The 10134-nt window shown below is 48.2% G+C and overlaps 1 protein-coding gene across 1 annotated transcript in view; it reads left to right on the top strand.

Moving 5' to 3' along the window:
- The first annotated feature begins 2511 nt into the window (after positions 1-2511).
- Positions 2512-10134, top strand: part of LOC123320177 — a 28457-nt gene continuing 20834 nt past the window's right edge. The window contains exon 1 of the mRNA XM_044907384.1: positions 2512-2742. Coding sequence (XP_044763319.1) covers positions 2683-2742 — 60 coding nt within the window. The 5' untranslated portion in view covers positions 2512-2682. The remainder of the gene's footprint in view (positions 2743-10134) is intronic.

Raw genomic sequence — 10134 nt, 5'->3', positions numbered from 1 at the left:
CTTACGATTAGTTTGTTTTTTTATTTCAGAATTCAATAAAGTTATGTCCTTTACGAACAGAGAAAACTAGTTGATTTTTTTTTGAGCCAGTTTATGAAAAATCCAGTAATGGATGTAATCTGAACAAAATGAAACATCACATCCCAGTTGATTTTGATTCATTCTTTGCTGCTCTTCATATAGGATCCACACATCATATAATTTAAAACTTTACTTTCCTTCATAGGCAAAGCAGGTATCAATGTTAGGAAGAGTTTGTTACAATTTTTTTCTGGGATTTAGTTGAGCGGAGTTATCGTCGTTTAGTGAAATTGGCCCTAAATGGGGCTGCTCCTTTTATTCTGATTCAAATCCTTGTATACAAACTCAAATCACTTTTGAGTCAGTAAATTTTTTCTAGAAAAAGTGACAAATGAAGCTGGTAGAAAATAATAAATAATGAAATATCAAATGTTTTCTCTCATGATCAATCTTTTTATCGATAAAATCCCTAGTTGAAGTTGAATTTTTTTTACTCTTCCCAAAGGTGCGGCTACGCATGAATTGGGAACATTCTTTTTTGTTTTTCCATTTTCCTACACCTATTTCAGTTCCTAGAATATCACTTTCCCGCACTAGTGGGTAAAGAATTCTTTTTCCGCCAATATAGCAGAGCAGAAATTGAATAATTTCGAAACTGAAAAGGTAGGTAAAAACGGCCGCCAGTAGCAAGAAGTTTTTTGTCCATAGAGAGCTCACATTAGACTTCCCTAATCAAATTAATAAGAATTATCGTGGATCGCGCCTATACTTGTATTGAAACATTTTTGAATTCAAGTTCATTTTTTGATATTTTGAGCATGTCCTAAATCATTCATGCACGTACAGGATGGGCAAACTTTGATGGGATTGAATGGCAACTCCGTAATCGTTTCCGACCTCGATTTTCAAAAGATGGATAATGATCAAAACCGTATACCTCTATCTTCTTTTGTTTTTAAGTTATGAGTGAAAACTTATCATTTTCGGCTCTTTGAATTGCTGCCTCTATTTCGAAAAATTTTAGTGTTATCGAAAAACAAATGTAACTTTCTTCAGACACTTTTTCATGTAGAATGCAGTGGCGTAGTCAAAGATTTATTTCAGTCCCTCACTCCAGTTATATAATGGTAATGTTCATTTTTCAAATATAATCCCTGTTATTTTTACACACTTTTCGTCCTATATTTTTTCTTATTCGGAATACATAATATACATTGTGTCTCTAATTGTTATTCCAATAAAAAAATCTCAAAAACAAAAACTAGTTCGGTCTAGTTGGCAGGTCATTTTCATTGATGATATGATAATGAACTTGATGCTTCTATGTTGTGTCAGATTATGAGAGACTTTGAAGGTCACTTTCATTCCGGATATTCGAGAAGATACTCGGAAAATGAGAATTCTCATAACTATTTTATATTAACTTATACTAGTACTAGCACAACCGTCTTTATTTGAAAAGATGAAAAGTTGAAAAGATTTCGGAACCTATGAAAGCGATCTTCAAAGTCTCTCCATATTAGTGATAATAATGAGATTTATTCTTTTAAATCTACAAAAGGTTATTGCTACAAATATTGACATATCTGAATAATAAACTTAAAGAAATCCAATAAAGGCAAAGCTTGTGTGTGGAGACATAACCTGACACAATGTAGAAGGATAAAGATCATTATCATAATCAATGAAAATGACATGCCAAAACTTGACCGCACCATGTTTTTGTTTTTTTTTATTGGAAGAACAATCAGGGACACGACGTATATTATTTATTCTGAACCAGAAAAGAATAAGGGACTGAAATATGTATGTAAAAATAACATAGGGTTTATATTTAAAAAAAAATGAAAGTTATGAACATATAACTGATAAGTGGCGGACTGAAAGAAACCTTTGACTGCGCCACTGCATTCTACACGAAAAAGGTTCTATAGAATGAACCATTTGTTTTTCGATATCACTGAAACCTTTCGAAATAGAGGTACCAATTCAAAGAGCCGAAAAATGAAAGTTACCACCATATAACTGTAGTGCCGGACTGAAAAAAATCTTTGACTGCGCCACTGCATTCTACATCACAAAGTGTCTGTAAATAGCAGAGACAGTTGTCTCTGGTAAATAGTATTTCGAGGTCCGTATGTATGTGCCATACATTTTTCCCTAGCTCTTAAGGTTACAGAGCTGCCATTCAATCCCAACGATTTTTGCCCACCCTGTACACGCACAATTGGCACGACCGCATAATAAAACTCAAGTTATTCAAAAAACATCGCCGGACCTCAGGTTTTTCCATCTGATAGTTCCATAGTCGTACAAATGGGAATCATTCCGCCAAAAATCCAAATAAGAACATTTGTTCTCGTAGAAAAATGCTGTTTATCGCGTTGAGACGCCAGCTATTGAGACTTTACTACCAGAGACGCCGGACGCCAGTGTCAAGGTGGCGCCTAGCGTCGATTTCCGAGCTTATCCGGAAAATGTCGTGCGATCTCGCGATGACAAAGCAACTCGTTGGCGTCCCGACGTTTGGAGTGCGGGCAAGAATTATCGAGCATTTGTGTCAAAACAGCTGTTGGAAAATGGAGAACGCAATTTTCTCGTCCGGTTCATTGAGGAAGTTTGAGTGCGTTACCTGAAGGGTGTTTAGTTTTATCGGAGGAAATGCGCCGGCAAAATCAATCCATGACCGAACAAAGCGACGATGATTGTACATCATCGACGGTAAGTGCTTTTCGTATTGCCACCTATTGTTGTTAACGATTTATGTGAGCGAAATGCGAAGGACAAATCGGCTAATTAACCGCAGAGGAATATACCTATTATCTACAGGGTGGTCCAGATCGTAACCAAGAAATTTTAACCACGTATTCTACATCAAAAATAAGCCCTAGTTTGTCGTATAAACATATGTAGAGAAATGTTTCCTCTCCGAGATACGGGGTGTTGGAATTATAGAAAAGAAAATGTTTTTTATTAATAACTTTCACACTGCTTGAAATATTTTTATGAAATTTGAGACATAGGTTTTGAGCGTCAAGGAGCACTTTTTGCCTAATATCATTTCTTTTTTATTCTACCAGTGGCGTCCGTACTGCAGCGAGACTGAATATTGGTTTTTCCGGCAATAAAAATTACTATTTGAATGCTTATTTAATTTGGAGCAAATTCGGTCTCTCGACTTTTTGCTGTACGAGGCACCGTTTCCGGTAAAAAAATAAAACACATTCTCATGCATGAAGAAATCGCCAAAATTTGATATGGTAGGTTCATAATAATAATAAGACTATTTTTGTGAACGAATCGTGTAACTAAAAAAAAATAAGCATTAACAACCACACTCAGAACGAACTTAAAGAAGATGTTCGAAGTATGAACCATTTTGCTGAACACATAACTCACATAGACGTCTAACATATCCGACAGCGATTCCTTCATGCATGAGAATGTTGTACCCACGTTCTAATAAAAGAGTGTTTCTTTTAAATAAGACTTCAACTCTTTTATACCTCATTATTTAAACCCACGATATCTACCCGCGCTTTGTACCCACGATCTAATAAATGGACCCACGTATTCTACCCGCGCTTTGGACCCACGTTCTAATAAATGAGTGTTTCTTTTAAATAAGACTTCAACTCTTTTATACCTCATTATTTAAACCCACGATATCTACCCGCGCTCTGAACCTACGATTTCTACCCGCTCTTTGGACCCACGATTTTCACCCGCGCTTTGACCCACGCTTTCTACCCGCGCTTGGACTTACGTTTTCTACCCGAGCTTGGACTAACGTTTTCTACCCGCGCTTTTGACCCACGTATTCTACCCGCGCTTGGACTTACGTATTCTACCCGCGCATTGGACCCACGTATTCTACCCGAGCTTTGCACCCACGTTTTCTACCCGCGCTTGGACTTACGTTTTCTACCCGCGCTTTGGACCCACGATTTCTACCCGCGCTTTGGACCCACGTTTTCTACCCGCGCTTGGACTTACGTATTCTACCCGCGCTTTGCACCCACGTTTTCTACCCGCGCTTTGCACCCACGTTTTCTACCCGCGCTTGGACTTACGTTTTCTACCCGCGCTTGGACTTACGTATTCTACCCGCGCTTTGCACCCACGTTTTCTACCCGCGCTTGGACTTACGTTTTCTACCCGCGCTTTGGACCCACGATTTCTACCCGCGCTTGGACTTACGTATTCTACCCTCGCCTTGCACCCACGTTTTCTATCCGCGCTTGGACTTACGTATTCTACCCGCGCTTTGGACCCACGTATTCTACCCGCGCTTTGCACCCACGTTTTCTACCCGCGCTTTGGACCCACGTTTTCTACCCGCGCTTTGGACCCACGATTTCTACCCGCGCTTTGCACCCACGTTTTCTACCCGCGCTTGGACTTACGTATTCTACCCGCGCTTTGCACCCACGTTTTCTACCCGCGCTTTGGATCCACGTATTCTACCCGCGCTTTGCACCCACGTTTTCTACCCGCGCTTGGACTTACGTTTTCTACCCGCGCTTTGGACCCACGTATTCTACCCGCGCTTTGCATCCACGTTTTCTACCCGCGCTTGGACTTACGTATTCTACCCTCGCTTTGCACCCACGTTTTCTACCCGCGCTTTGGACCCACGTATTCTACCCGCGCTTTGCACCCACGTTTTCTACCCGCGCTTGGACTTACGTTTTCTACCCGCGCTTTGGACCCACGTATTCTACCCGCGCTTTGCACCCACGTTTTCTACCCGCGCTTGGACTTACGTATTCTACCCGCGCTTTGGACCCACGTATTCTACCCGCGCTTTGCACCCACGTTTTCTACCCGCGCTTGGACTTACGTTTTCTACCCTCGCTTTGCACCCACGTTTTCTACCCGCGCTTTGGACCCACGTATTCTACCCGCGCTTTGCACCCACGTTTTCTACCCGCGCTTGGACTTACGTATTCTACCCTCGCTTTGCACCCACGTTTCCTACCCTCGCTTTGGACCCACGTATTCTACCCGCGCTTTGCACCCACGATTTCTACCCGCGCTTTGGACCCACGTATTCTACCCGCGCTTTGCACCCACGTTTTCTACCCGCGATTGGACTTACGTTTTGTACCCGCGCTTTGGACCCACGATTTCTACCCGCGCTTTGGACCCACTTATTCTACCCGCGCTTTGCACCCACGTTTTCTACCCGCGCTTGGACTTACGTATTCTACCCGCGCTTTGCACCCACGTTTTCTACCCGCGCTTTGGACCCACGTTTTCTACCCGCGCTTGGACTTACGTATTCTACCCGCGCTTTGCAACCACGTTTTCTACCCGCGCTTTGGACCCACGTATTCTACCCGCGCTTTGGACCCACGATTTCTACCCGCGCTTGGACTTACGTATTCTACCCGCGCTTTGCACTCACGTTTTCTACCCGCGCTTTGTACCCACGTATTCTAACCGCGCTTTGCATCCACGTTTTCTACCCGAGCTTGGACTTACGTTTTCTACCTGCGCTTTGGACCCACGATTTCTACCCGCGCTTGGACTTACGTATTCTACCCTCGCTTTGCACCCACGTTTTCTACCCGCGCTTTGGACCCACGTATTCTACCCGCGCTTTGCACCCACGTTTTCTACCCGCGCTTGGACTTACGTTTTCTACCCGCGCTTTGCACCCACGTTTTCTACCCGCGCTTGGACTTACGTTTTCTACCCGCGCTTTGGACCCACGATTTCTACCCGCGCTTTGGACCCACCTATTCTACCCGCGCTTTGCACCCACGATTTCTACCCGCGCTTTGGACCTACGTATTCTACCTGCGCTTTGCACCCACGTTTTCTACCCGCGCTTGGACTTACGTTTTCTACCCGCGCTTTGGACCCACGATTTCTACCCGCGCTTTGGACCCACGTATTCTACCCGCGCTTTGCACCCACGTTTTCTACCCGCGCTTGGACTTACGTTTTCTACCCGCGCTTTGGACCCACGATTTCTACCCGCGCTTGGACTTACGTATTCTACCCTCGCTTTGCACCCACGTTTTCTACCCGCGCTTTGGACCCACGTATTCTACCCGCGCTTTGCACCCACGTTTTCTACCCGCGCTTGGACTTACGTATTCTACCCGCGCTTTGGACCCACGTATTCTACCCGCGCTTTGCACCCACGTTTTCTACCCGCGCTTTGCACCCACGTTTTCTACCCGCGCTTTGGACCCACGTATTCTACCCGCGCTTTGCACCCACGATTTCTACCCGCGCTTTGGATCCACGTATTCTACCCGCGCTTTGCACCCACGTTTTCTACCCGCGCTTGGACTTACGTTTTCTACCCGCGCTTTGGACCCACGATTTCTACCCGCGCTTTAAACCCACGATTTCTACCCGCGCTTGGACCCACGTTTTCTACCCGCGCTGTGAACCCACGATTTCTACCCGCGCTTGGACCCACGTATTCTACCCGCGCTTTGCACCCACGATTTCTACCCGCGCTTTGGACCCACGTATTCTACCCGCGCTTTGCACCCACGTTTTCTACCCGCGCTTGGACTTACGTTTTCTACCCGCGCTTTGGACCCACGATTTCTACCCGCACTTTGCACCCACGATTTCTACCCGCGCTTTGGACCCATGTTTTCTACCCGCGCTTTGGTTCCACGTTCTAATAAATGAGTGTTTCTTTTAAATAAGACTTCAACTCTTTTATACCTCATTATTTAAACCCACGATTTCTACCCGCGCTCTGAACTTACGATTTCTACCCGCGCTTTGGACCCACGTTTTCTACCCGCGCTTTGGACCCACGATTTCTACCCGCGCTTTGCACCCACGATTTCTACCCGCGCTTTGGACCCATGTTTTCTACCCGCGCTTTGGTTCCACGTTCTAATAAATGAGTGTTTCTTTTAAATAAGACTTCAACTCTTTTATACCTCATTATTTAAACCCACGATTTCTACCCGCGCTCTGAACTTACGATTTCTACCCGCGCTTTGGACCCACGTTTTCTACCCGCGCTTTAATCGCACGATTTCTACCCGCGCTGTGAACCCACGTTTTCTACCCGCGCCTTGGAACCACGTATTCTACCCGCGCTTTGCACCCACGTTTTCTACCCGCGCTTTGGACCCACGATTTCTACCCGCGCTTTGCACCCACGATTTCTACCCGCGCTTTGGACCCATGTTTTCTACCCGCGCTTTGGTTCCACGTTCTAATAAATGAGTGTTTCTTTTAAATAAGACTTCAACTCTTTTATACCTCATTATTTAAACCCACGATTTCTACCCGCGCTCTGAACTTACGATTTCTACCCGCGCTTTGGACCCACGTTTTCTACCCGCGCTTTAATCGCACGATTTCTACCCGCGCTGTGAACCCACGTTTTCTACCCGCGCTTTGGACACACGTATTCTACCCGCGCTTTGCACCCACGTTTTCTACCCGCGCTTTGGACACACGTATTCTACCCGCGCTTTGCACCCACGATTTCTACCCGCGCTTTGCACCCACGATTTCTACCCGCGCTTGGACCCACGTATTCTACCCGCGCTTTGCACCCACGATTTCTACCCGCGCTTGGACCCACTTTTTCTACCCGCGCTTTGGACACACGTATTCTACCCGCGCTTTGCACCCACGATTTCTACCCGCGCTTGGAAACACGTATTCTACCCGCGCTTTGCACCCACGATTTCTACCCGCGCTTGGACCCACGTTCTCTACCCGCGCTGTGAACCCACGATTTCTACCCGCGCTTTGGACCCACGTATTCTACCCGCGCTTTGGACCCACGATTTCTACCCGCGCTTTGCACCCACGATTTCTACCCGCGCTTGGACCCACGTTTTCTACCCGCGCTTTGGACACACGTATTCTACCCGCGCTTTGCACCCACGAATTCTACCCGCGCTTGGACCCACGTATTCTACCCGCGCTTTGCACCCACGATTTCTACCCGCGCTTTAAACCCACGATTTCTACCCGCGCTTGGACCCACGTTTTCTACCTGCGCTTTGGACACACGTATTCTACCCGCGCTTTGCACCCACGATTTGTACCCGCGCTTGGAATCACGTATTCTACCCGCGCTTTGCACCCACGATTTCTACCCGCGCTTTGCACCCACGATTTCTACCCGCGCTTGGACCCACGTTCTCTACCCGCGCTGTGAACCCACGATTTCTACCCGCGCTTTGGACCCACGTATTCTACCCGCGCTTTGGACCCACGATTTCTACCCGCGCTTTAAACCCACGATTTCTACCCGCGCTTGGACCCACGTTTTCTACCCGCGCTTTGGACACACGTATTCTACCCGCGCTTGGACCCACGTATTCTACCCGCGCTTTGCACACACGATTTCTACCCGCGCTTGGACCCACGTTCTCTACCCGCGCTGTGAACCCACGATTTCTACCCGCGCTTTGGACCCACGTATTCTACCCGCGCTTTGGACCCACGATTTCTACCCGCGCTTTAAACCCACGATTTCTACCCGCGCTTGGACCCACGTTTTCTACCCGCGCTTTGGATACACGTATTCTACCCGCGCTTTGCACCCACGTATTCTACCCGCGCTTTGGACCCACGATTTCTACCCGCGCTTGGACTTACGTATTCTACCCGCGCTTTGCACTCACGTTTTCTACCCGCGCTTGGACCCACGATTTCTACCCGCGCTTGGACCCACGTTCTCTACCCGCGCTGTGAACCCACGATTTCTACCCGCGCTTGGACCCACGTATTCTACCCGCGCTTTGGACCCACGATTTCTACCCGCGCTTGGACCCACGTTCTCTACCCGCGCTGTGAACCCACGATTTCTACCCGCGCTTGGACCCACGTATTCTGCCCGCGCTTTGCACCCACGATTTCTACCCGCGCTTGGACCCACGTATTCTACCCGCGCTTTGCACCCACGATTTCTACCCGCGCTTGGACCAACGTTCTCTACCCGCGCTGTGAACCCACGATTTCTACCCGCGCTTGGACCCACGTATTCTACCCGCGCTTGGACCCACGTTCTCTACCTGCGCTGTGAACCCACGATTTCTACCCGCGCTTGGACCAACGTTCTCTACCCGCGCTTCGCACCCACGATTTCTACCCGCGCTTGGACCCACGATTTCTACCCGCGTTTGGACCCACGATTTCTACCCGCGCTTTAAACCCACGATTTCTACCCGCGCTTGGACCCACGTATTCTACCCGCGCTTGGACCCACGTATTCTACCCGCGCTTTGGACCCACGATTTCTACCCGCGCTTGGACCCACGTTCTCTACCCGCGCTGTGAACCCACGATTTCTACCCGCGCTTGGACCCACGTATTCTACCCGCGCTTGGACCCACGTATTCTACCCGCGCTTTGGACCCACGATTTCTACCCGCGCTGTGAACCCACGATTTCTACCCGCGCTTGGACCCACGTTCTCTACCCGCGCTGTGAATCCACGTATTCTACCCGCGCTTTGGACCCACGATTTCTACCCGCGCTTGGACCCACGTTCTCTACCCGCGCTGTGAACCCACGATTTCTACCCGCGCTTGGACCCACGTATTCTACCCGCGCTTGGACCCACGTATTCTACCCGCGCTTTGGACCCACGATTTCTACCCGCGCTTGGATCCACGTATTCTACCCGTGCTTTGGACCCACGATTTCTACCCGCGCTTGGACCTACGATTTCTACCCGCGCTTGGACCCACGTATTCTACCCGCGCTTTGCACCCACGATTTCTACCCGCGCTTGGACCCACGTTCTCTACCCGCGCTGTGAACCCACGATTTCTACCCGCGCTTGGACCCACGTATTCTACCCGCGCTTTGGACCCACGATTTCTACCCGCGCTTGGACCCACGTTCTCTACCCGCGCTGTGAACCCACGATTTCTACCCGCGCTTGGACCCACGTATTCTACCCGCGCTTGGACCCACGTATTCTACCCGCGCTTTGGACCCACGATTTCTACCCGCGCTTGGACCCACGTATTCTACCCGCGCTTTGGACCCACGATTTCTACCCGCGCTTGGACCCACGTATTCTACCCGCGCTTGGACCCACGTTCTCTACCCGCGCTGTGAACCCACGATTTCTACCCGCGCTTGGACCCACGTATTCTA

Source organism: Coccinella septempunctata, chromosome 1, assembly GCF_907165205.1.
Source record: "Coccinella septempunctata chromosome 1, icCocSept1.1, whole genome shotgun sequence".
NCBI classification, from domain to species: domain Eukaryota; kingdom Metazoa; phylum Arthropoda; class Insecta; order Coleoptera; family Coccinellidae; genus Coccinella; species Coccinella septempunctata.
Note: the sequence above shows the minus strand (reverse complement) of the source record. Positions and strands in the feature narration are given on the sequence as shown.